Raw genomic sequence first — 26795 nt, 5'->3', positions numbered from 1 at the left:
CTCCGCACTCCAGTCTTGATATACGCGGATCACCGCGTTCTCCCACCTACTGCTCCGAGTTTTCTTTGCCCATCTAAGGACCATCTCTGTCCTTAAAACGGAGGAATCTCACCACTATGGCTCTAGGAATTTCTCCTGCTCTCGGTCCTCACGCCATCACTCGGTATGCTCCCTCCACCTCCAGCGGACCCGCCGGGGCCTCCGCTCCCATTAACGAGTGCAGCATCGTGCTCACATATGCCCCGACGTCTGCTCCTTCTGCACCTTCAGGAAGACCAAGAATCCTTAAATTATTCCTCCTCGCGTTATTCTCCAGCACCTCCAGTCTTTCCACACATCGTTTATGGTGTGCCTCGTGCATCTCCGTCTTCACCACCAGGCCCTGTATATCGTCCTTGTTCTCGGCAGCCTTTGCCTTCACGACCCCAAGCTCCCGCTCCTGGGTCTTTTGCTCATCCTTTAGCCCTTCGATCGCCTGTAATATCGGGGCCAACAGCTCCTTCTTCATTTCCTTTTTAAGTTCTTCCACGCAGCTTTTCAAAAACTCGTGTTGTTCAGGGCCCCATGTTAAACTGCCAACTTCCGTTGCCATCTTGGTTCTTGCTTGCCTTCCTTGCCGCTGCTCCAAAGGATCCACTGTATTCTGGCCACTTCCCTCTCCTTTTTCCATCCGTTTCCAGGGGGGATTCCCTTCTGGTTTACCGCACAGTGCTTCTAGCAGTTAAAATTGCCGTTGGGGCTCTTATTAAGAGCCCAAAAGTCCGTTCCACCAGGAGCTGCCGAAACGTGCGACTTAGCTGGTCATCGCCGCACCCGGAAGTCCATAGTACAGAATTATTAACCAATCACATCAAAGGTCAAAATTAAACTATTCAATCGATATAAAGGCACATTTCTGTTGTCTTGCAATTATTCATGGAGACAGGGTAAATGGTAAACTGTCCCGCATTGTTATATAGACCTTGAGAGATAACACCTGACTAGTCCCTGTCTGGGAACTAGTCCCACGGCAGATTGTGTCCTTGGGGTGTCTTTTTAAAATTGGCAGCTTCAGCAAAACAACTTGTGTGTGTAATACAGATTGATACAGAAGTGTTCAACCCCTTCTGCATTTATTGGATAAGTAAAGCTTTTTAAACTAATTTCAAATTGATTCCGATATAATAATTATTTCCCTCATCAAGGCAATATAAAATAAAGGGTTTTATTCTAAAGGGGCAGAGTGACCCGAGGCTATATGTGCACAAATCATCGAAAGTGGTGGGGCAGGTTGAGCAAGGGGTTAATAGAGCCTAAAGTAGCTTGGGCTTTATAAATAGAGGCATAGAGTACAAAAGCAAGGAAGTTGCAATAAATTTAGCTAAAACAATGGTTTGGCTTCTTGTATACCATCGGCCCGCACTCCACACTTCCTGTTCCTCCTGAACTGCAGTTCACTCTTGGAATCAGAGGCTGCCTGGTGCATGTGCCAAGATGTCACTTTGTCAAAATCCTATTTGACAATTTGTGTATGGAGCACAGAAAGAGATTTAATCAGTCTGTGGGGAATAAGATACGTTGAGCGATCAGCTTCTTTGTCAATTGCAATCAAACATGCCTTTGAATTTTCCTTTTACCTTGTGCTGCTGTGACTGACATCCCACACATTCCCTGTTCAGCAACGCCGCTTCCTGCTCGAGTGCCACAACCCTGTACAGTTCAGTACCTGCTGGAACGCTACCTGGATATTAACTGCGTCCCGCGGCGCTCCTTCTTCGATCTCTTGTCATACTTCTCGCTTGACGAGATGGAGAAGGAGAAACTAAAGGAATTCAGCTCAGCTGAGGGCCAGGAGGAGTTGTACAGCTACTGCAACAGGCTTCGCAGGACCACCTTGGAGGTAGGGTAGAGGAGAGAGAATTCTCCTTTTTATAATGCCTTTAAGAGAGTAAATTGTCTTAATGTGCTTCACAGGAGTGTTATCAAACAGAATACAGGACTGAGCCATATCAGGAGATAATATGGCAGGTGACCTAGAACATGGTCACTGCAGTAGATTTTAAGCAGCCTATTAAAAGATAGGAGGTAGAGAGACACAGAAACATATGGCGGGAATTCCAGAGCTGGGTGTAATGTTCTTGTCAGATGGCCTGATTTATATTACAAGACCACTTTTAGCTAAAGCTATAAACGATTTATTAACATTAACTGTGGGTCAAATATGTACAACACAGCAGAAGAATAACAATATTAACATGCACAAGCAACTTCTCTCCCAGCTCCCTCCAGCCAGTCTGAGGTCACCTGACTCTAACATTCACTCATATACTCGTGAGGCGCCTTGTGGTCAGTCGGTGAATTACAACACAACCACGATATCACCATACTTGGGACCTAAACAGTTTGAAGGCACAGCCACCAATGACTGAACGAAGAAAACTGAGGATGCACAATACACCAGAATTAGAGGAGTGCACATACCTTGGAGGGTTGTCGAGCAGGAGTAGATGACAGAAATAGGAAGCACCTGAAGGTTAAAGGCTAAGTTATGAAGTCTATAAGACCAGCTGGGGGACAGAAACTGCCCAAAGGGGAAATTATTGTTCACGTGAGTTGGGGCAGGAGTGCCTTGAGCAGTTTGGCAGCCATTGGTCTCGGAGTGTGGCACTGGGGACCATCTTTTCTGAGGTAGGAGGAGGTGGGATACTTTGGGAGGAAGAAGGAGCTTGGGGGGGATGTCTGCTCAAGTCAGAGGCAGCCACTCATCCAGAGCCATGGGAAGACATGGGAGAAGGAGTGGAATGTTCCTGTCCCAACTGCCTCCTCATAAACAAATGGCTAGAAACAGCAGCTTCATCTAAAAATGGATCAGCAAAGACATTTGGAGGAACAGCCTGGAGGAGGCCCTACAGTACAAGGTTCTTGGTGCATTCTGCTGTACCCAGCAGTGCAACTTCAGGACAAAAGCAGTGCTTTTAATCCAATATCAGTTTCTGCTCTCACTGTGTGTGTTCAGTTCTGTAAGGTTTTGAAATCCATGTGTTCTTTCCTAGATTCTGTATGATTTTCCCCAGACCACTTCTGCCATTCCACCTGACTATCTCTTCGACCTCATTCCTGAAATCCGACCACGGGCATTCTCCATTGCTTCATCGCAGCTGGTAAGGACCCCACTCCCTCATGGCATACATTTGAGACACTATTGTTTGCCAATTTTCGCCGATTTTCAACTTGCTGTCCAGGCATCAAACTGGTCTTTCATATAGGCTGCCCTTATTGAAACTATCAGAATGGAAGATCAGGTGGCTTCCCATAGAATCCCGACAGTGCAGGAGGAGGCCTTTCGGTCCATCTACTCTGCACCGAGCCTCTGAAAGCGCTCTCTACCAAGGCCCATTCCCCCACCCTAACAGGTCTACAAAATTATGAGGGGCACAGACAGACTGGATAGTCAGAGACTTTTCCCCAGGGTAGAGGGGTCAATGACTAGGGGGCATAGGTTTAAGGTGAGAGGGGCAAGGTTTAGAGGAAATGTGCGAGGCAAGTTTTTTACACAGAGGGGAGTGGGTGCCTGGAATTCGCTGCCGGAGGAGGTGGTGGAAGCAGAGACGATAGTGACGTTTAAGGGGCATCTTGACAAATACATGAATAGGATGGGAATAGAGGGATAAGGACCTCGGAAGTGTAGAAGATTTTAGTTTAGATTGGCAGCATGGTCATCGCAGGCTTGGAGGGCCGAAGGGCCTGTTCTTGTGCTGTACTTTTCTTTGTTCTAACCCCGTGACCCCGCACATTGATCATGGCCAATCCACCTAACCTGCACACCTTTGGACTGTGGGAGGAAACCGGAGCACCTGGCGGAAACCCACGCAGACACGGGGAGAACGTGCAAACTCCACACAGATAGTGACCCAAGCCAGGAATCGAACCTAGGTTCCTGGTATTGTGCTGCCCCTATAAGCATACAGTGCAAAAGTGTTTGATAGTGCAGTGATTATATTGCTGGACTGATGTGGCAGTTTCAGTATTTGACTTCAGTTCAATAATTCTGGAAGTGAAAAGCTGATATTAGTGAAAGTGACTGAAGTTATTGGATTGTTGGAAAGTTCACTAGTGTCCATTGGGGAAGGAGACTTGCTGCCCCTACCCAACCTGGGACTATATGGAGAAAGGGCAGGGAAGTGGAGTTCCTGTAGAAGGTCAGCCATGTGTTTGACAGAGCTGGTCTGAGAGGCTGCAAGGCTAACTTGCTCTCATTTCTCTTATGATCTTATATATGACATTTGTCCCAATGAGATTGTTTTTCTGAAGATGTCTAGCAAGATGCTTGTTTATATTAACTATTCCAGGGCAAAGAAGGATAGACAAATGCTAGCCTTGACAATGACACATAGTAAATTAGAAAATAGGAGCATGATTAGGTCATTCGGCCCTTCGAGCCTACTCCGCCATTCATTTTGATCATGGCTGATCATCCAACTTAGTAAGCTGTTCTCGCTTTCCTCCTCCCGCCCCTCACATCCTTTGATCCGGTTGAGGACTCTGGGTCTGTACTCGTTGGAGTTTAGAAGGATAAGGGGGAATCTTATTGAAAATGAAATGAAAATCGCTTATTGTCACAAGTAGGCTTCAATGAAGTTACTGTGAAAAGCTCCTAGTCGCCACATTCCGGCGCCTGTTCGGGGAGGCTGGTATGGGAATTGAACCGTGCTGCTGGCCTGCTTTAAAAGCCAGCGATTTAGCCCAGTGTGCTAAACCAGCCCCTTACAGGATACTGTGCGGGCTGGATAGAGTGGACGGGGAGAGGCTGTTTTCATTTGTAGGAAAAACTAGAATCAGAGGACACAATCTCAGACTAAAGGGTCGATCCTTTAAAACAGAGATGAGGAGGAATTTCTTCAGCCAGAGGATGGTGAATCTGTGGAACTCTGCCGCAGAAGGCTGTGGAGGCCAAATTACTGAGTGTCTCCAAGACAGAGATAGATAGGTTCTTGATTAATACGGGGATCAGGGGTTATGGTGAGAAGGCAGGAGAATGGGGATGAGAAAAATACCAGCCATGACTGAATGGCGGAGCAGACTCGATGGGCCGAGTGGCCTAATTCTGCTCCTATGTCTTATGGTCTCTCGTCTTATCACTTTAGCCCCAAAAGCTGTATCTAACTCCTTCTTGAAAACATACAATGTTTTGGCCTCAACTGCTCTCTGTGGTAACAAATTCCACAGGCTTACCACTCTGGGTGAAGATATTTCTTCTCTTCTCAGTTCTAGGTCGTTTACCCTGTATTCTCAGACTCTGACCCCTGATTCTGGACACCCCATCCTACCATGAGGAACATCCTTCCTGCATATCTACCGTGTCCAGGGTAGATGTCAGAATTTTATAAGTTTCTATGAGATTTCCCCCCCTCATTTTTCTGATCTCCAGTGAATATAATCCAAACCAACTCAATTTCTCCTAGTACAAGTCCGACCATCCCAGGGATCAGCCTGGTAAACTTCACTTCGCTCCCTCCATAGCAAGAACAATCTTCCTCAGATAAGGACACCAATACTGCACATGATATTCCAGGTGTGGTCTCACCAAGGCCCGGTATAATTGCAGCAAGACATCTCTGATCCTGTACTCAAATCCTCTCGCTATGTAGGCCAGCATACCGTTTGTCTTCTTTACCACCTGCTGCACCTGGATGCTTACTTTAAGTGACTCGTGAACAAGGATACCCAGGTCTCGTTGCACATTCCTGTCTCTCAATCTATAGCCATTCAGATCTACCGTTCTATTTTTGGTACCAAAGTGATTAACCTCACATTGTGTCATCTGCAAATTTGGAGATATTACATTTCGTTCCCTCATCTAAATCATTAATGTTCCTTTATCGCATGAGTTTCTATATTTCCTGTTGATTGCCACCCTAACATCACCACTGCAGTTTGGGGGTCGATATACAACCCCCACAAACCTTTTCGCCCCTTGGTGTTTCTCAGCTCTAGCCATACAGACTGCACATTGTTGGAACTAATATCCTTCCTCACTATTGTGTTAATTTTCTCTTTAACCTCTTGGAATACTGCATGCAGTTCTGGTCGCCACATTACCAGAAGGATGTGGATGCTTTAGAAAGGGTGCAGAGGAGGTTCACCAGGATGTTGCCTGGTATGGAGGGTGCTAGCTATGAAGAAAGGTTAAGTAGATTAGGACTGTTTTCGTTGGAAAGACGGAGGTTGAGGGGGGGACCTGATTGAGGTCTACAAAATTATGAGAGGTATGGACAGGGCGGATAGCAACAAGCTTTTTCCAAGATTGGGGGTGTCAATTACAAGGGGTCACGATTTCAAGGTGAGAGGGGGAAAGTTAAAGGGAGATGTGCGTGGAAAGTTTTTTACGCAGAGGGTGGTGGGTGCCTGGACGCTTTGACAGCGGAGGTAGTAGAGGCGGGCACGATAGCATCATTTAAGATGCATCTAGACAGATATATGAACGGGCGGGGAACAGAGGGAAGTAGATCCTTGGAAAATAGGCGACAGGTTTAGATAAAGGATCTGGATCGGCGCAGGCTGGGAGGGTCGAAGGGCCTGTTCCTGTGCTGTAATTTTCTTTGTTCTTTGTGAACCAGCTATGCAATTCCGCCACCTTTTCATTTTTCCCTGTCCTTCCTAAATACTGAATACCCCATGATGTTTAGTTTCCATCCCTGGTCACCCTGCAGCCATGTCTCTGTAATTTTGACTATATCATATCTCTCTCTACATCTATTTGTGTGATTAATTTATCCACTTTATTGTAAATGCTCCGCACATTAAGGAACAAAGCCTAAGACTTGTCTTTTTAACATTCCTTGTCCCGTCTCACTATTTTTTGCTGTGGCCCTGTTTGATTTTGGTCCTTGATTTCTCTGCCTATCACTTTTCTTATTCCCATTCTGACTTTTGTTCTTGTCCGTGTTTCCCGCTCCTTTGATTCCTTCCATAGGTTCCTATCCCCCTGCCATTTTAGTTAAACCCTCTCCAACCACTCTAGCAAATACTGCCCCTCTGAAGTCACTGAAAAGAGTGGTGATCCCTTGCAATATTGCCTGAGTGAATCATTTCATTAGCACGGATGTTGTATCAAGTGAGATACCTTTGCTTCTGAGCAGACCGTCGATGAAGAAAGCACACATGAAACTGGATATGGAACAGGATAAGGCAACAGTTTTTGGAAAGACGGTGGACTTACAATTTACACAGTCTGGACACTATTGTATTCCATTACTGACAAATAATTTTTCAAGTAGAGTAGTTAAGGATGTGTTAATGGCAGTTGAAAATGGGACTTTAGCTGATAAAAAGCATGTTGTATTAAAACTGCAAAGGCAATTTGCGCATCCGTCTCCTCCGAGGCTGAAAAAATTATTAAAGGATGCAGGGGTAAGGGATGAAGACTATATTAAACTGATAGAACAGGTTAGTGATCGCTGTGAAGTTTGTAGGAAGTACAGAAGGACACCAGCACAACCGACAGTAACCCTACCTTTGGCCAGGGGTTTTAACGACATTGTGGCAATGGACCTTAAGATCTGGGATAAAGCCAATAATATATTTATTTTGTAGATTTAGCAACCAGATTTAGTCAATCAACAATTGCACGAAGAAAAGAAAAGAGAGATATTCTGGATCAAATCGTGGAAAAATGGATAGGGACAGGAATGGGCCCACCGGCAAAATTCCTTACGGACAATGGGGGAGAATTGGGTAATAATGCGTTTAGGGATATGTGTGAAAACCTGAATATCACAGTTATGAATATGGCTGCCAAAAGCCCATTTATTAATGGCATCTGTAAAAGAAACCATGCTGTAATTGGTGACATGCTCCGGAAAATTTTGGCAAATAGACCAAATTGCAAGCTAAATTCAGCTTTAGCATGGGCGGTACCTGCAAAGAATTCATTGCAGCTGGTTGGGGACAAGAGTCCCTATCAATTAGTGTTTGGTAGAAATCCTAAAATTCCGTCAATTTTGGATGACCAGCCTCCAGTTTGGGAAGGGACTACAATTAGCTCTGCCTTTACTGAGCATTTAAATGCGTTACATAGCAGTAGAAAAGCTTTTTGGAACCAGAAGTTTCTGAAAGAATTCACATGAGGGGCTGGTTTAGCACAGGGCTAAATCGCTGGCTTTGAAAGCAGGCCAAGGCACGCCAGCAGCACGGTTCAATTCCCGTACCAGCCTCCCCAAACAGGCGCCGGAATGTGGCGACTAGGGGCTTTTCACAGTAACTTCATTTGAAGCCTACTTGTGACAATAAGCGATTTTCATTTCATAGAGCTTTAAGGCATAATGTACGACCATCAAATACCGTTTTACAGCAAGGAGACATAGTATGACAAGAGAGACAATTTTAATGAATGGAAAGGCCCAGGGAACATCTTAGGCATAGATGGCAAAACAATTATTTTGCAACGTGGCAATCAAACTGTTAGGGTACATTCCTCAAGATTAATAGGTACAGACGACAAATTTTCAAATTTAGACAGAGCAGACAGGCATGATGAGGAACCAGGGTCATCTGGTACGCACGTGTTACAGAAGGTTTCTGTAGTGGAACACAACACTTCTGATGAATTAGAACAGGCCATTTTTCTGAAAAGACAACTGCCAAAAGTTGGTACAAAAGTGACATACTTGCCTGAAGGGTCTAGTCAATGGGAAGATGCAACTGTTATTAGTAGAGCAGGGAAGGCCACTGAAAAGTATAAACATTGGTTGAATGTACAGCATTCAGCGGAGGGAGTCAAGACAATGGATTGGGAACACGAAGTTCAAAAATTGAGGGCACAGAAATACAGTGCCAGTTCAGATAGTACATCGGATAGTGAACAGGTCCGCAGGAAAGGGAACTATTGAAAGGACATCCCACAGCAGAAGCCAAAGATCAAGCAGTAGCAGTACAGAACAAGATACCAGCCGGGAGAGGGGACGTAGTTTATCAAGGTCTGTGAACATGAGTAAGACTACAAATACTAATCGGAGTAGAAGCCCACATGCACATGAGATTTTGGTGGCTTCCAATATATTACATGAAAAAGTTATCAAAGATGCCAAACAGCAAGAACTGCATAGTTGGAGTGAATTTGGGGTATACACGGAAGTACCGGATAGGGGACAAAGAGCTCTATCCCACAGGTGGATTTGCAAGGAAAAGGTGCTTCTGGATGGAACTTATAAGGCAAAGGCCAGGCTTGTGGCAAGTGGATTTGAAGAAAACTTAGAAGATCAGGATTTAAGCGTAGATTCACCTACGGCAAGAAAGGTTATTTTAAAGATCTTCTTGGCTCTATTAGCCACAAAGGCATGGGAATGCAAATCTATAGATATAAAAGTTTTTTGCAGGGGCATCAGCACCAGAGAGACATTTTTCTCCGTCCCCCTAAAGAGGCAGCTAACACAGAAGGAGTACTCTGGAAGTTGAACAAATGTGTATATGAATTAAATGATGCGTCTCGAGTCTGGTATTTTTCGGCTTCCGGTTGCGGCTATGCAGAGCTAAGTCGCACGTTCGGCAGCTCCTGCTTGGAACGGACTTTTGGGCTCTTTTCAGGGCCCCCAATGGCATTTTTTCGACATTTCCCTGTGTGGGAAGAGGACTGCAACATTCTCCCGACAGTGTATGGCTTGGATCAGGAGCGGGGCGACTAAAAAAGTGGTGGTGAAGCCAAAAAACGTGCGAGGGAAGAAGAGCAAGATGGCGGCGGGCGGGGACCAGGCAGCGTGGATGCAGTGGGCGCAGGAGCAGCAGGAGGTAATCCAGCGCTGCTTCAGGGAGCTCAAAGCGGACCTGCTGGAGCCGACGAAGGCTTCTATTGATAAGCTGCTGGAGACCTAGACGGCTCAGGGGGTGGCGATCCGCGAGGTCCGACAAAAGATCTCCGATAACGAGGACGAGATCTTGGGCCTAGCGGTAAAGGTGGAGGCGCACGAGGCGCTCCACAAGAAATGGCAGGAACGGTTCGAGGAGATGGAGAATCGGTCGTGGCGGAAGAATCTGCGGATCCTGGGCCTCCCAGAGGGGCTGGAGGGGTCGGACGTGGGGGCCTATCTGGTCACCATGTTAAACTCGCTGATGGGAGCGGGGTCCTTCCAGGGGCCCCTGGAGCTGGAAGGGGCCCATAGAGTGCTGGCGAGGAGGCCCAAGGCTACAGAGCTGCCGCGGGTGGTGTTGGTGCGGTTTTATCGGTTCGCTGATCGGGAGTGTGTACTCAGGTGGGCCAAGAAGGAGAGGAGCAGCAGGTGGGAGAACGCGGAGGTTCGAGTATATCAGGGCTGGAGCACGGAGGTGGCGAAGAAGAGGGCCGTGTACAACCGGGCGAAGGCGGTGCTGCACAGGAAGGGGGTGAAGTTTGGCATGCTGCAGGCGGCACGTCTGTGGGTCACCTCCAAGGACCGGCACCATTATTTTGAGTCCCCGGAGGAGGCGTGGGCCTTTGTTCAGGCCGAGGAGCTGGACACAAACTGAGGGTCGGGATGGGGGGTCGGGCGTGGGAATGTTCGGGGATTGTTGTTGTTGTGTTACATTTTGAGGGGGAGTTCTTTGTTCTTGTTTAGTATTGGTTCGGTGTGGGTGGTTAAGGTGGTTTGGGCACTGTTTTGGTTGAGTCTGTCGGGTGGGCTCTTGGAGGGGGGCAAGGAAACGGAGTAGGGGGTGGATGGCCGGTAGGGGGGATGGGGCCCTGCGGGGGAGGGGGAGGCCCGAGTCGGGGGTGAGGGGACTGGGCCAGTAAAAGGAGCTGCGACAGAGGAGGGGGTGGGGCCGGGGCGGGGAAGCGCGGGTTTTTTCCTGCGCTTGGGATGGAAGGGGGAGACGGAGAGCCTGCTGGTGGGTAATGGAGGGGGAGGGGAAGTCCCACAATGGGAGGAATCGAAGGAGAGGCGTGAGCGGCCGGGGTCAGCAGGAGTCAGCTGACTTGCGGGAGTGCAAGGGGGGGAGCAATGCAGCTAGGAGGGGTCCTAGCTGGGGGTGGGGGATGGGAGTGGCGGTGGGGGAACCGGGTTGCTCCTGGTATGGTCAAGGGGGAGCTGAAGCTAGTAGAGGGGGTTGGGACGGGGATCTCCCGCCCTGGGGAACGGGACGGGCGTGGGGCGCGGGCGCGTGGCTGGCCGAGGAGGGGTTATGGCTAGTCGGCGGGGGAGGGGGGCGGGTAGCCCCCTGATCGGCTGATAACCTGGAACGTAAGGGGGCTGAACGGGCCGGTCCAGCAGGCCCGTGTGTTCGCGCACCTGAAGGGGCTGAAGGCGGATATGGTCATGCTCCAGGAGACACACCTGAAGGTGGCAGACCAGGTAAGATTGAGGAAGGGGTGGGTAGGCCAGGTGTTTCATTTGGGGCTGGACTGGAGGTATGCGGAGGTGCCGGAGGAGGGACTGTTGAGGGAGAGGCGTAGCCTCCAGGCCGAATTCGACCTGTTGACCACCAGGAAGGTGGAGGCGCAGTGGAGAAAGGCCCAGAGGGCGATTTATGAATATGGGAAAAAGGCAAGTCGGATGCTGGCGCATCAGCTTCGGAAGCGGGACGCCGCTAGGGAGATTGGGGGAGTTAAGGATAGGGGGTGGGGGGGGGTGCGGAGTGGGGTTGGCATCAATGGGGTCTTCAGGAACTTTTATGAGGAATGGTATCGGTCCGGGCCCCCACTGGAGGAGGGAGGGATGGGCCGCTTTCTGGACCAACTGAAGTTCCCGAAGGTGGAGGAGGGACTGGTGGCGGGATTAGGGGCCCCGATTGGGTTGGAGGAGCTGGCCAAAGGGATAGGGAGCATGCAGGCGGGGAAGGCACCGGGGCCGGACGGTTTCCACGTCGAATTTTACAAAAAATATGTGGACCTGCTGGGCCCGTTGCTGGTTAGGACCTTCAATGAAGCAAGGGAGGGGGGGGGGGGGGGCGTTGCCCCAGACGATGTCCCGGGCACTGATCTCCTTGATCCTGAAGCGGGACAAGGATCCCCTGCAGTGTGGGTCTTACAGGCCAATTTCATTGTTAAATGTAGATGCCAAGGTGCTGGTGAAGGTCTTAGCCACGAGAATTGAGGATTGTGTGCCGCAGGTCATCCACGAAGACCAGACTGGGTTCGTGAAGGGGAGGCAGTTGAATGTGAATGTGCGGAGGCTCCTGAACGTTATTATGATGCCGGCGAGGGAGGGGGAGGCGGAGATAGTGGCGGCGATGGACGCTGAGAAGGCCTTCGATAGGGTAGAGTGTGGGTACTTGTGGGAGGTACTGAAGAGGTTCGGGTTTGGGGAGGGGTTCGTCAGGTGGGTTAGGCTGTTGTACAAAGTCCCGATGGCGAGTGTGGCCACGAACAAGGGGAGGTCTGAGTATTTTAGGTTGCATCGAGGGACGAGGCAGGGGTGTCCCTTGTCCCCCCTGCTCTTCGCATTGGCGATTGAACCCCTGGCTATGGCACTGAGGGAGTCGAGGGGGCTGGAGGAGCATAGGGTGTCGCTCTATGCGGACGACTTGCTGCTATATGTGGCGGACCCGGTGGGGGGAATGCCGGAGGTAGTGAGGATCCTCAGGGAGTTCGGGGATTTCTCAGGGTACAAGCTCAACATGGGAAAGAGCGAGTTGTTCGTGGTTCACCCAGGGGACCAGGAGAGGGGAATTGGCGAGCTCCCACTAAAAAGGGCGGAGAGGAGCTTCAGGTATTTGGGGGGCCCTGCAGAGACTTAATTTCACGAGGCTGGTGGAGCAAATGGAGGAGGAGTTTAAGAGGTGGGACGCGTTGCCGCTGTCCCTGGCGGGTAGGGTGCAGTCAGTCAAGATGACGGTGCTCCCAAGGTTTTTGTTCCTGTTCTAGTGCCTCCCCATTCTTATCCCGAAGGCCTTCTTTAGGCGGGTCAACAGGAGCATAACGGGGTTTGTGTGGGCGCGAGGGACTCCGAGGGTGAGAAGGGTGTTCTTGGAGCGGAGTAGGGATGGGGGGGTGCTGGCGCTGTCCAACTTCTGTGGGTACTACTGGGCCGCCAATGCGGCGATGATGCGCAAGTGGGTGATGGAGGGGGAGGGGGCTGCATGGAAAAGGCTGGAGACGGCGTCCTGTGTGGGCACGAGACTGGAGGCGCTGGCAATGGCGCCGCTGCCGTTCCCTTCAATGAGGTATACCACGAGCCCGGTGGTGGCAGCTGCCCTCAAAATCTTGGGGCAATGGAGGCGGCACAGGGAGGAAGTGGGGGCTTCGGTGTGGACCCCGATACGGGGGAACCACCGGTTTGTCCCAGGGAGAATAGATGGAGGGTTTTCGGGGTGGTACAGGGCAGGGATAAGAAGGTTGGGGGACCTGTTTGTGGACGGGAAGTTCGCGAGCCTGGGTGAGCTGGAGGAGAAGTACGGGCTCCCCTGGGAAACGTCTTTAGGTATCTACAGGTAAGGGCGTTTGCCAGGCGGCAAGTGGCGGAATTCCCGCTGCTGCCGCCACGCACTGTAGAGGACAGGGTGCTCTCGGGGGCGTGGGTTGGAGAGGGAAGGATCTCGGCAACATACCAGGTGATGCAGGAGAAGGAGGAGGCCTCGGTGGAGGTGCTGAAAGGTCAGTGGGAGGAGGAGTTGGGGGAGGAGATCGAGGAGGTGACATGGGCAGATGCCCTTGGGAGGGTGAACTCTTCCTCTTCGTGCGCAAGGCTCAGCCTCATACAGTTTAAGGTGCTGCACAGGGCACACATGACCGGGACAAGGATGAGCAGGTTTTTTGGGGGTGAGGACAGGTGTGTTAGGTGCTCAGGGATCCCAGCAAACCACACCCATTTGTTCTGGGCATGCCCAGCGCTGGAGGAATTTTGGAAGGGTGTAGCGAGGACGGTGTCGAGGGTAGTAGGATCCAGGGTCAAACTGGGCTGGGGGCTTGCAATATTTGGGGTTGCAGAGGAGCGCTGGAGGCGAAAGAGGCCGGTATTCTGGCCTTTGCGTCCCTGGTAGCCCGGCGAAGGATTCTTCTTCAGTGGAAGGATGCGAGCCCCCAAGCGTGGAATCCTGGATCAACGATATGGCGGGGTTTATTAAATTGGAGAGGGTGAAATTTGCCTTAAGGGGATCGGTGCAAGTGTTTTTCAGGCGTCGGCAACCGTTCTTGGACTTCCTGGCAGAACGGTAGACAATGGTCAGCAGTAGCAGCAACCTTTGGGGGTGGGGGGGGGCTTCTATTTCATTTATTTAATTTAATTTTTGTTTGTCTATCCTGGGGGATCTGAGGGGGTGTATATGTTTGCTATGTGTTTCGGCGGGTGTTATTTATTTATGTAGATGGGGGAGGGGGGCACTGGGTTGTTTTGTTTTCTGTATTTAATTCTAGTGGGTTCCTTTTACATTTTGTTGTTGATATTTTGTGAAAACTTTAATAAGAATTGTTTTTCAAAAAGAAGCGTCTGGTATTTTTCGGTAAGGCCAGTTTTGTTAAAGTTAGGCTGTTGCCAGTTGAAAGCAGATCTGGCAATGTTTTACTAGCACTATAAAGTAAATCTGGCATTTTTATGATGCCTGTCGATGATTTTTTGTGGGGTGGGACTAGTGATTTTGAAGCTATTGTAATCTCTGGTTTGAGGAAAGAATTCAGGGTTGGAAGTCAGGCTTCCGGTGCATTTAAATACATTGGACTGGAAATCGGACAGATTAAGTTAGGGGCAACTTTACGTCAGCAATCTTATTTGGAAAGCATCAGCCCAATAGCAATTAGTCGTGGCCGTGTTTCACAAAAAGACGCAATGGTTTCAAAGATGGAAAAAGAGCAACTGCGAAGATAAATTACTAGCTAGATGGACAAAGAACTGGCTGGGCAACAGGAGACAGAGAGTAGTGGTGGAAGGGAGTGTCTCAAAATGGAGAAAGGTGACTAGTGGTGTTCCACAGGGATCCGTGCTATTTGTGATATACATAAATGATCTGGACGAAGGTATAGGTGGTTTGATTAGCAAGTTTGCAGATGATACTAAGATTGGTGGAGTTGCAGATAGCGAGGAGGACTGTCAGAGAATACAGCAAAATATAGATAGATTGGAGAGTTGGGCAGAGAAATGGCAGATGGAGTTCAATCCAGGCAAATGTGAGGTGATGCATTTTGGAAGATCTAATTCAAGAGCGGACTATACGGTCAATGGAAGTCCTGGGGAAAATTGATGTACAGAGAGATCTGGGAGTTCAGATCCATTGTACCCTGAAGGTGGCAACTCAGGTCGATAGAGTGGTCAAGAAGGCATACATAGAACATAGGACATTACAGCGCAGTACAGGCCCTTCGGCCCTCGATGTTGCGCCGACTGTGAAACCACTCTAAAGCCCATCTACACTATTCCCTTATCGTCTATATATCTATCCAATGACCATTTGAATGCCCTTCGTGTTGGCGAGTCCACTACTGTTGCAGGCAGGGCATTCCACGCCCTTACTACTCTCTGAGTAAAGAACCTACCTCTGACATCTGTCCTATATCTATCTCCCCTCAATTTAAAGCTATGTCCCCTCGTGCTAGACATCACCATCCGAGGAAAAAGGCTCTCACTGTCCACCCTATCTAATCCTCTGATCATCTTGCATGCCTCAATTAAGTCACCTCTTGACCTTCTTCTCTCTAACGAAAACAGCCTCAAGTCCCTCAGCCTTCCCTCATAAGATCTTCCCTCCATACCAGGCAACATTCTGGTAAATCTCCTCTGCACCCTTTCCAATGCTTCCACATCCTTCCTATAATGCGGCGACCAGAATTGCATGCGATACTCCAAATATGGCCGCACCAGAGTTTTGTACAGCTGCAACATGACCTCATGGCTCCGAAACTCAATCCCTCTACCAATAAAAGCTAACACACCGTACACCTTCTTTACAACCCTCTCAACCTGGGTGGCAACTTTCAGGGATCTATGTACATGGACACCGAGATCTCTCTGCTCATCCACACTATGAAGAATCTTACCATTCGCCCAGTACTCTGTCTTCCTGTTATTCCTTCCAAAATGAATCACCTCACTTTTCTGCATTAAACTCCATTTGCCACCTCTCAGCCCAGCGCTGCAACTTATCTATGTCCCTCTGTAACTTGTAACATCCTTCCGCACTGTCCACAACTCCACCGACTTTAGTGCCATCTGCAAATTTACTCACCCATCCTTCTACACCCTCCTCCAGGTCATTTATAAAAATGACAAACAGCAGTGGCCCCAACACAGATCCTTGTGGTACACCACTAGTAACTGGACGCCAGTCTGAACATTTCCCATCAACCACCACCCTTTGTCTTCTTCCAGCTAGCCAATTTCTGATCCAAACTGCTAAATCACCTTGAATCCCATGCCTCCGTATTTTCTGCAGTTGCCTACCGTAGGGAACCTTATCAAACGCTTTACTGAAATCCATATACACCACATCAACTGCTTTACCCTCATCCACCTGTTTGGTCACCTTCTCAAAGAACTCAATAAGGTTTCTGAGGCACAACCTACCCTTCACAAAACCGTGTTGACTATCTCTAATCAAATTATTCCTTTCCAGATGATTATATATCCTATCTCTTATCAACCTTTCCAAGACTTTGCCCACAACAGAAGTAAGGCTCACTGGTCTATAGTTACCGGGGTTGTCTCTACTCCCCTTCTTGAACAAGGGGACAACATTTGCTATCCTCCAGTTTTCTGGCACCATTCCTGTAGACAAAGATGACTTAAAGATCAAAGCCATTGGCTCAGCAATCTCCTTCCTAGCTTTCCAGAGAATCCTAGGATAAATCCCATCCGGCCCAGGGGACCTATCTATTTTCACACTTTCCAGAATTGCTAACACCTCCTCCTTACGAACCTCAAACCCTTCTAGTCTAGTAGCCTGAATCTCAGTATTCTCCTCGACAACGTTGTCTTTTTCCTGTGTAAATACTGACGAAAAATATTCATTTAGCACCTCTCCTATCTCCCCGGACTCCACGCACAACTTCCCACTACTGTCCTTGACTGGCCCTACTCTTACCCTAGTCATTCTTTCATTCCTGACATATCTATAGAAAGCTTTCGGGTTATCCTTGATCCTACCTGCCAAAAACTTCTCATGTCCCCTCCTGGCTCTTCTTAGCTCTCTCTTTAAGTCCTTCCTAGCTAACTTGTAACTCTCGAGCGCCCTAACTGAACCTTCATGTCTCATCCTTACATAAGCCTCCTTCTTCCTCTTGACAAGTGTTTCGACTGCTTTAGTAAACCACGGTTCCCTTGCTCGACCACTTCCTCCCTGCCTGACAGGTACATACTCATCAACGACACGCAGTAGCTGTTCCTTGAACAAGCTCCACATTTCCATAGTGCCCATCCCCTGTAGTTTTCCTCTCCATCCGATGCATCCTAAATCTTGCCTCATCGCATCATAATGGGCAGCACGGTAGCACAAGTGATTAGCACTGTGGCTTCACAGCGCCAGGGCCCCAGGTTCGATTCCCCGCTGGGTCACTGTCTGTGCGGAGTTTGCACGTTCTCCCCGTGTGTGCGTGGGTTTCCTCCGGGTGCTCCGGTTTCCTCCCACAGTCCAAAGACGTGCAGGTTAGGTGGATTGGCCATGCTAAATTACCCGTAGTGTCCATAAGGGTTGGGAGGGGTTATTGGGTTGCGGGGATAAGGTGGAAGTGAGGGATTAATGTGGGTCGGTGCAGACTCGATGGGCCGAATGGCCTCCTTCTGCACTGTATGTTCTATGTAATCTATGTAATTACCTTTCCCCAGATATAGCTCTTGCCCTGCGGTATATACCTATCCCTTTCCATCATTAAAACGTAATCGAATTGTGGTCACTATCACCAAAGTGCTCACCTACCTCCAAATCTAACACCTGACCTGGTTCATTACCCAGTAACAAATACAGCATGCTTGCCTTCATCGGACGGGGTATTGAGTACAAGAGTCGGCAGGTCATGTTACAGTTGTATAGGACTTTGGTTAGGCCACATTTGGAATGCTGCGTGCAGTTCTGGTCGCCACATTACCAGAAGGACGTGGATGCTTTAGAGAGGGTGCAGAGGAGGTTCACCAGGATGTTGCCTGGTATGGAGGGTGCTAGCTATGAAGAAAGGTTGAGTAGATTAGGATTGTTTTCGTTGGAAAGAGGGAGGTTGAGGGGGGTCTACAACATTATGAGAGGTATGGACAGGGTGGATAGCAACAAGCTTTTTTCAAGAGTGGGGGTGTTAATTACAAGGGGTCACGATTTCAAGGTGAGAGGGGGAAAGTTAAGGGAGATGTGCATGGAAAGATTTTCACACAGAGGGTGGTGGGTGCCTGGAACGCTTTACCAGCGGAGGTGGTAGAGGCGGGCACGATAGCATCATTTAAGATGCATCTAGACAGATATATGAACTGGCGGGGAACAGAGGGAAGTAGATCCTTGGAAAATAGGAGATCGATTTAGATAAAGGATCTGGATCGGCGCAGGCTGGGAGGGTCGAAGGGCCTGTTCCTGTGCTATAATTTTCTTTGTTCTTTTGTTCTTTGTTGTAGAGGCGGTGGATATGGCCTTTTATATATCTCAGATATTGACAGAAACTTTGGGATTAGGGGATTTGGGTGATATACCTATTGAATGTCATATTGACAATAAATCCTTGTGGGAAAATGTGCACTCTACAAAAAGCGTCAATGAAAAAAGGTTAAGGATGTCGCAGGTTTGAAGCAGATGTTGGACAGAGGGGAAATAGCAAAAATGAAATGGGTCGACAGTAGTTATCAATTGTCAGATTGTTTTACAAAAAGAGGGGCTAGCTCACAGAAACTTTTGGATATTGTTAATGAAGGGCGCCTATTTCTGTGACTTTTTTTTCTTCCAAAAATGAAAAAAAAGAAGGGGGGGAAATTGCGTGGTTGTTTTTGAGTTTCTTGTAATTTTGTTTTCACCTAATTATTTTTTTCTCCAAGGAAGGGGAGACTGTTAAGTAATGGGTTCAGAGACATTGCAATTAGTTGTCTTATTTATTTTAAGTATCCAATAATTGACACTGATATGTAAAGGGGCTTCAGGTGGCCTTTGTGTCAGGTGAGGTGATGTTAGAGTTTTGTGCAGAGTCTGTTAAAGTGAAATAGAGATGTTTGTGAAAAGGAGCAGAACCTTTGACTCTTTCTACAACAGCAGCTAAACATCTAACACCACATAGAGCAGGAGGAGCACGCCGATGCTTGGAACTCAATAATTAAAATCAAATAATAGCAATTACTCCTGGTCCTTGTTACAACAGAATATAACCTGTACAAATTATAGACTACCAAATATAGACCTTATCAACTATAAGCGATAAACATAGTAATACTTACCTGCCCGTATGTACTCACCTAAACAACTGCTTTCACTCACCCCTCTTAATCTTTGAATTCTGATGTCACATAAGGATCTCCAAACTCCAAGCCAGCTCTCTGTCTCACTCTTTCTCAAGCTCTTTTATCCTCCTGGCTCTGTCCTCAATCTCGCTCTTTCTCGTTCTCTTTTATCTCTGCCGCTCCGTTAGTTTTCCTGTGATGACACAGCATTATAATGATTCGATTTGCAAGTCACATCTTTCAGAAACTCAACATGTTTTTTTTTACAGTGTTGTTCCCTAATGAGTGTTAATTTACTACCAGAGCTGAAACGCTATAATGACCACATGCTTAACAGCAACTACTGTCTCCTGCCAGCACGAACGGGAGGCTGGGCTGTGGGAAACATTCACTGTCTCCTGCTTGTATGATATTGGTATGTTGTTGTGTGTTTGATCACAAAGTGTGGTCTGGATCTGTGACACACAGAGCTGCCCTCATGGACCCAAATGCCTTGTGTGAAGCTCAAACACTACAACAGGGTAGAATTCTGTCACATTTTTTTCCCTATTGTTTCCACCTCCTCCATCACCCAGCCTGTGCAGTGACTCTTCCTCAGGTACAGATTCCACGGGACCAGCAACGTTCCCAAGCTCGACTAAGCAGCTTTTCTTTATTTGTGATGCCAAACACAGAGTGCCTACAGATTTTATAACATCCAGTGTGGGCTGGCAATGCGTTTGTCTTTGGAGAATATCCCAGCTGAGCCCACTCTTGTTTCACCCGTGTCTGTCCTTCTAACAAGTCATCAGAAGCAATGATGTGTAAACGTCCCTGGCTTAATTCCTTTTCCTGTCTCTACACTGATTCCTCCCCCTGGATTATTTTCCACAAATGCTCATTTGTTAGTTTGATGTAACATATTGCAGCCTGAGTATTAGGTGTTGATGAGTAGCAACGGCTCTTGTAAATGAGGGATATTATAGTTACCAGAAATGCAGGGACTGTAACTTTGGCTGATTGTCCTTTTCCAAAAGTCGAGTCACGTCCCATGATCATCCAGGTGTCCATGCCGGGGGTGCTGGATGAAACTTCCCCTACACCCCTTCATAGTGATCTCTAGAACTATCAAGTGGTGGATGGAAATCAATATGTATACAAAATTCTTAGTCTGCTTTCTGCTTCCCAGGCTTATCCCAGCCAGATTCAGATTCTGATGGCTGTCGTTCAGTACAGGACCAAGTTGAAGAAGCCTCGCTGTGGCCTGTGTTCCAACTGGCTAGCATCGCAGAACCCTCTGCAGAGTAAGTCCCATCTATCGATCCCTTGATTCTTGAACCCATGATTATCGGCCTTGTTTGAGGGCCGATCCTCGGCCCCTCGCTCAGTTGGTTGCAGGCAGAAAGCAGGCAGATGGTGGATGCTGGAACTGTGCACACCAATTTATGAGTTTGTTTTTCGGGATGTGGGTATTTCCTGTGAGGGTTTGCATGGTTCCGGAACTAATCCCTGATTTATAACATTGTTCCTGTGGGAAAATCGATTCCGACTTACAACGTTTTGGCATAAGACGCTTTTTTCAGGAAACAATAGTCCGAGGACTGTCTGTACAGAGGTTGAATGGAGATCAGTGAGGACTAGGCTAATGGGCAAGTGGGACATTGAAGATTAGGATACAGGCAGCTGAGTCACAGCCACCTGACAGACAAGCTGCCACTGACACCTATCAGAAAGGAGTGGAATTACATGAGGGAAATCATTTCCGGAATTTCTCCCTCTCTATTCTCATTCTTTCTGTCTACTTTTGAAACCTCCTCAAAACCTCCATCTCTGACAATGCTGTCTGTCACTAGGGATTCATCTCATAAAGAGCCTGGAATCTTTCTCTGTGGTAATTGATTGTATATAATGCCCATTGTCACTGGCTGTCAGCCAAATCCTCTTTATTTGTAGTTGGTGTTGGAACTGGTGGGTTGTCAGTGGCTTTCACATTGTCTCATGAGTTCATGAGACCCATGTAATTGCGATGAATAAATTGGTATATATATTGTATTTTATACTTGTAAGGGTTTTTAAAAGCCAGGTTAAGGTATATGCTGCAGTAATATTATTAAAGAACCAATGTTGAGGTATCCAGACTGTGTGTCTGCTAAAGCTGCAATTAAGAAGTCGTAAAAGGTGACTTCCTGATTTACTCTAACCACGTTACTTGTTTACAAATAGATATACATAAAAACACATATGGAACACTGTCAAGATTGCTGGAGATTCCCTGGAGAGTAGATCATTTATGAGGGGTTACGGGTCATGTGACATCTTAGTGGGATACATATGATGTAATTGATGGGAGGGGCCAGGTCTGTCTGTAGTTTTGCAGTTTGCCATAGGATTTGAGCGTGACAAGGCAAAACATTTTTAAGTTGAACAGCAGTTTTGCTAAATGCTGCTAGATTGAGCAAAAGTGTACTGAATCTGCTCTTGAAATTAACTCTCCTAAGGTCTGCACAACCAAACAAATAATCTGTTAACTTTATTTATAAGTGGCATTTGAACTGTATTACATAGAATTTACAGTGCAGAAGGGTTGGGTTGCTTAATTGGAGTTAGTAGCAGGTGTAGATAGTAAGTTTTAAGTTTTTCCTTGTGTTTAAGAACTGTTTAACTGATCACAGTAAGAAGTCTTACAACACCAGGTTAAAGACCAACAGGTTTGTTTTGAATCATTAGCTTTCGGAGCACTGCTCCTTCCTCCGGTAAATGAAGAGGTGGGTTCCAGAAACATCTCCAGAAGAAGTAGGTTCGTCGGAGTGTGGCGACTAGGGGATTTTGCCTTATGAGGGTGGTGGTGGTTAATTGGGTAAAGGCTCTGCAGGAAAACCCTCCCGCTTGGTGCAAACCCAGGAGCGGTAATTTCTTGTATTAGCTTTGAGGCCTCCACTGGGTGTTTGTGAAGCCTCCCCTCCCACCCACTGCCCCTAACGCTGCCTCCGCTTATCCGCCTCCTTCCCGCCTGAAGATGAGACAAACAAGCATCTGTCCCTGGACATGAGCTGCTCGCACATCATGTTTAACTGATAATTGTAAAGCTATTTATTTGATGTTAATGTGGTTAATTCTGTGTTTAAATTAAAGTTTGTTTTCACATAAAAGATACCTATTGGTGAGTGTTATCACTCCTGGGGTGAAATATCCTTTCCTCACAGTTTTCCAAATTTGAAAAAATGTTTGGGATTTTTGTCCGGTATCCTAACAAAATTTTGCGTCTGCTCCGGTATCCTAGCAGTAATACATCTGCCCCTGGGTCATTTCTAACCAGTGGCAGAAAACTTGAGAAAGGTTATATTAATATAGCACCTTTCATGTCCCCAGGATGTCCCATTTTACAGCCAATGAAATGTTTTTGGGTGCAGTCACTGCTGTGATGTAGGATTTACAACAGCAAGTTCCAATAAGATCAACACAATAAACAATGTACATGAAACTATAAACATAGTGCAAAAGCTGTCTCCCTCCGTTACAGGTCCCACCTTTATTAACCCCCTACTCGAAGCTAAACTAAACTGCTGACGATTAATTTTCCGCAAAGAAGTCGACGAACGGTTGCTACCTCCGGGCGAACCCTAACAGTGACCCTCAAGGGTCACTCAACTTGATTTTCTCCAAATAGGGAAAGCTAGCCATGTCCGATAGACAGGTCTCCGACTTCGGGGCCTTTGAATCCCTCCAAGCTAATAGTATCTGTCTCTGGGCGACCAGGGAAGCAAAGGCCATAACGTCTGCCTCTTTCTCCTTCTGGATTCCCGGGTCTTCTGACATCCCAAAAATCGCCACCTCTGGACTCAGCGCCACCCTTGTTTTTAACACCGTGGACTTGACATCTGCAAAGCCCTACCAAAATCCCCTAAGCTTCGGACATGCTCAGAACATGTGGACATGGTTCGCTGGTCCTCCCGCACATTTGCACACCTGTCCTCCACCCCAAAGAATCTGCTCATCCGGGCCACTGTCATGTGAGCCCAGTGAATTACCTTAAATTGTATCAGACTGAGCCTGGCACATGTTGCGAACGCGTTGACTCTACTCAACGCGTGCGCCCATAGACCATCCTCTATCTCTCCTCCTAGCTCCACCTCCCACTTGCGCTTCACCTCCTCGGTCTGCGTCTCCTCTGACCCCATAAGTTCCTTGTAAATGTCCGAGATGCTCCCTTCTCCTACCCACCCTCTGGAAACTACCCTGTCCTGAATCCCCCTTAGCGGTAGGAGCGGGAAGGTTGACACCTGTTTACGTAGGAAGTCCCGCACCTGCAGATACCTGAATTTGTTACCCCCTCGCCAACCCAAACATTGCCTCCAGCGCCCACATACTTGGAAAGCTCCCCTCTATAAACATATCCTCCATCCTCTCAATCCCTGCTCTCCGCCATATCCGGACACCCCATCCATACTTCCCGGGGCAAACCGGTGATTATTGCAGTTTGGGGACTAGACCGATGCTCCCTCTGCTCCCACATGTCTCCTCCATTGCCCCCAGACTCTCAGGGCCGCCACCACCACCACGGGGCTGGTGGAGTACCATGCTGGCGGGAACGGTAGAGGCGCAGTTACCAACGCCCCCAAACTGGTGCCCTTGCATGAAGCTGCCTCCATACACTCCCATGCCGACCCCTCCCCCACCACCCACTTCCTGATCATGGCTATATTCGCCGCCCAGTAATAGTTACTAAAATTTGGCAGCACCAGCCCGCCCTCTCCCCGACTCCGCTCAAGCATTACCTTCCTTGCCCGCGGCGTCTTGCCCGCCCAAGCAAAGCCAGATATCACTTTGTTGACCCGTTTAAAAAAGGAACACGGAATAAAGATGGGGAGACATTGAAACACGAACAGGAATCTCGGGAGGACCGTCAACTTCACCGTCTGCACCCTCCCAGCTAATGACAACGGGAGCGCGTCCCATCTCCGAAGATTGCCTTTCATTTGGTCTACTAGCCGGGCCAGATTTAATTTATGTAGCCGGTCCCATTACCGCGCCACTTGAATGCCTAGGTACCTAAAGCTTCCCCCTACTGATCAAAACAGCAGCTCTCCCAATCGCCTTTCCTATCCCCTCGCCTGGACCACAAACATCTCACTTTTCCCCATATTTAGCTTATACCCCGAAAACCGGCCAAATTCCCCTCGAATCCTCATGATTTCTTCCATCCCCTCTAATGGGTCCGATACATACAGAAGCTGGTCGTCTGCATAGAGCGTGACTCTGTGCTCCATCCCCCCATCCGAACTAGCCCCTTCCAGCCCCTTGAGACTCTTCGAGCAATTGGCAACGGCTCTCCAACAGTGGGGAGAGGGGGCATCCCTGTCTCAACCCCCGGTGCAGTCTAAAATAGTCCGATGTTGTCCTATTCGACCGTACACTTGCCACAGGAGCCTGAGACAGCAACCTGACCCAGTCAATAAAGCCCAGCCCAAATCCGAACCTTCCCAGTTCCCCCGCACAGATAATCCCATTCTACCCGATCAAAAGCCTTTTCTGCATCCATTGCCATCACTACCTCCACCTCCCTACCTTCCGAGGGCATCATGATCACATTTAACAACCTTCTTACATTGGCCAACTGCCTACCCTTAACAAACCCTGTCTGGTCTTCCTCAATAACGTCCGGAACACAATCCTCAATCCTGGAGGACAAAATTTTGGCCAGCTGTTTGGCGTCCACATTCAACAGGGATATCGGCCTGTAGGACCCACACAGCTCCGGGTTCTTGTCCCGCTTCAGAATCAGCGGAATCGTGGCCTGTGACATCGTCGTGGGCAGCACCCCTCTTTCCCTTGCCTCATTGAACATCCTCATCAACACCGGCCCCAATATCCCAGAGAACGTTTTATAAAACTCCACTGGGTACCTGTCCGGCCCCAGGGCTTTACCCGCCTGCATGGCCTTCAGACCCTCCACTATCTCTTCCAACCCGATCGGGGCCCCCAGCCCTTCTACCAGCTCCCCGTCCACCTTTGGGAAATTAAGCCCCCCGCAAAGAAGTGCCTCATGCCTTCTGCCCCATAGGGGGTTCTGACCTATACAGCCTATTGTAGAAATCCCTAAACGCTTTATTCACCCCTTCTGAATCTCCAACCAGTTTCCCTCACCGTCATTTACTTTCCCTATCTCCCTGGCTGCCTCCCTCTTTCTAAGCTGCTGTGCAAGCATCCTGCTGGCCTTCTCTCCATGCTCATAGATCGCCCCCCTCGCCTTTCTCAGCTGCTCCACCGCCCTCCCTGTGGTTAACAAGCCGAACTCCGCCTGTAGCATCCGCCTTTCCCTTAAAAGCCCTGCCTCTCGGGTCTCCGCATACCTCCTATCGATCTGTAGTATCTCCTTAACCAGTTGGTCCGTCTCTGCCCTGTCCACCTTCTCCCTATGGGCCCGTATCGAAATCATCTCCCCTCTGACCACCGCCTTCAGTGCTTCCCAGACCACTGCTGCTGAAATTTCCCCCGTGTCGTTGACCTGCAGGTAGATCTGAATACATTTCCTCAGCCGCTCGCGCACCCCTTCGTCAACCAAAAGTCCCACATCTAACCTCCAGTGCGGGCGCTGGTTACTGTCTTTACTAACCTGCATCAACCCAGTGTGGAGCATGGTCTGAGTACTCCGTGTCCACCACCCCTGTCAATAAGGCCCTGCTTAAAATGAAGAAATCGATCCGGGAGTACACTTTTTATGCACGTGTGAGTAGAAGGAGAACTCCTTCACCCTCGGCTGCCCAAATCTCCCGCTTATTGATCAGGATCGCGACCCCTCTAGTCTTTGAATCCAGTCCCGAGTGAAAGACCTGACTGACCTAGCCTTTCCTCAATCTAATCTGGTCAGTTACTCTGAGGTGCGTCTCCTGCAACATTACCACGTCCGCCTTCAGTCCCTTAAGATGCGCGAACACACGTGCCCTCCTGACCGGCCCATTTAACCCTTGAACATTCCAGGTGATCAGCCTAGTTGGGGGGCTCAGCCATCCCCTTTTTTGGACCCTGCTCCAGCCCATGCTCCGCGCCTCCACCGGCCTGTCCCCAGGCAGCCTCCGCCCCCAACCTCCTCTCTGTCCCTTGGCCCAAGTCCCTCCCTTGTCAGCAGAACATTCCCCCCCTCTTTCCCCCCCCCCCCCCCCAGTAACAACACCCAACCCTTTTGATAAACCAAACATATGCACCCCCCCCCCACTGCGCTTCCATGAGCTAGCTCGCCCAGCTAGCTTGGTGGTCCCCATCCCTGGCGCCGGATCATCTCCCACCTATTGTTCCCCCGCCCCCCCGCTCATACAAACATACTCCAACATCAGAGAACAGAGAAACAAAAAGAATAAAAAACATGAACGTTGCAGCAAAGTTCAAAAGTTCTCAGTCCACCACCAGTCCTTTCCTTTTCACGAAGTCCAGCGCGTCCACAGGCGACTTGAAATAAAATTCCTCGTACGTGACCCAGAGACGGGTCGGATACAATAGTCCGAACTTCACCTTTTTCTTAAAAAGGATCGACCTAATCTGGTT

At 48.6% G+C, this 26795-nt stretch overlaps 1 protein-coding gene across 3 annotated transcripts in view; it reads left to right on the top strand.

Moving 5' to 3' along the window:
- The window catches only part of ndor1 (NADPH dependent diflavin oxidoreductase 1), an 80909-nt gene that overhangs the window by 45938 nt on the left and 8176 nt on the right, over positions 1-26795 (top strand). For all 3 annotated transcript variants that reach the window (XM_072488111.1, XM_072488112.1, XM_072488113.1), the window contains exons 9-11: positions 1659-1879; positions 3033-3140; positions 20446-20560. In XM_072488111.1, the coding sequence (XP_072344212.1) occupies positions 1659-1879; positions 3033-3140; positions 20446-20560 (444 nt within the window). The remainder of the gene's footprint in view (positions 1-1658; positions 1880-3032; positions 3141-20445; positions 20561-26795) is intronic.

The sequence above is a fragment of the Scyliorhinus torazame genome, chromosome 22 (assembly GCF_047496885.1).
Source record: "Scyliorhinus torazame isolate Kashiwa2021f chromosome 22, sScyTor2.1, whole genome shotgun sequence".
In the NCBI taxonomy this organism is placed as follows: Eukaryota; Metazoa; Chordata; class Chondrichthyes; order Carcharhiniformes; family Scyliorhinidae; genus Scyliorhinus; species Scyliorhinus torazame.
This window is presented reverse-complemented; position numbering and strand designations above follow the sequence as displayed.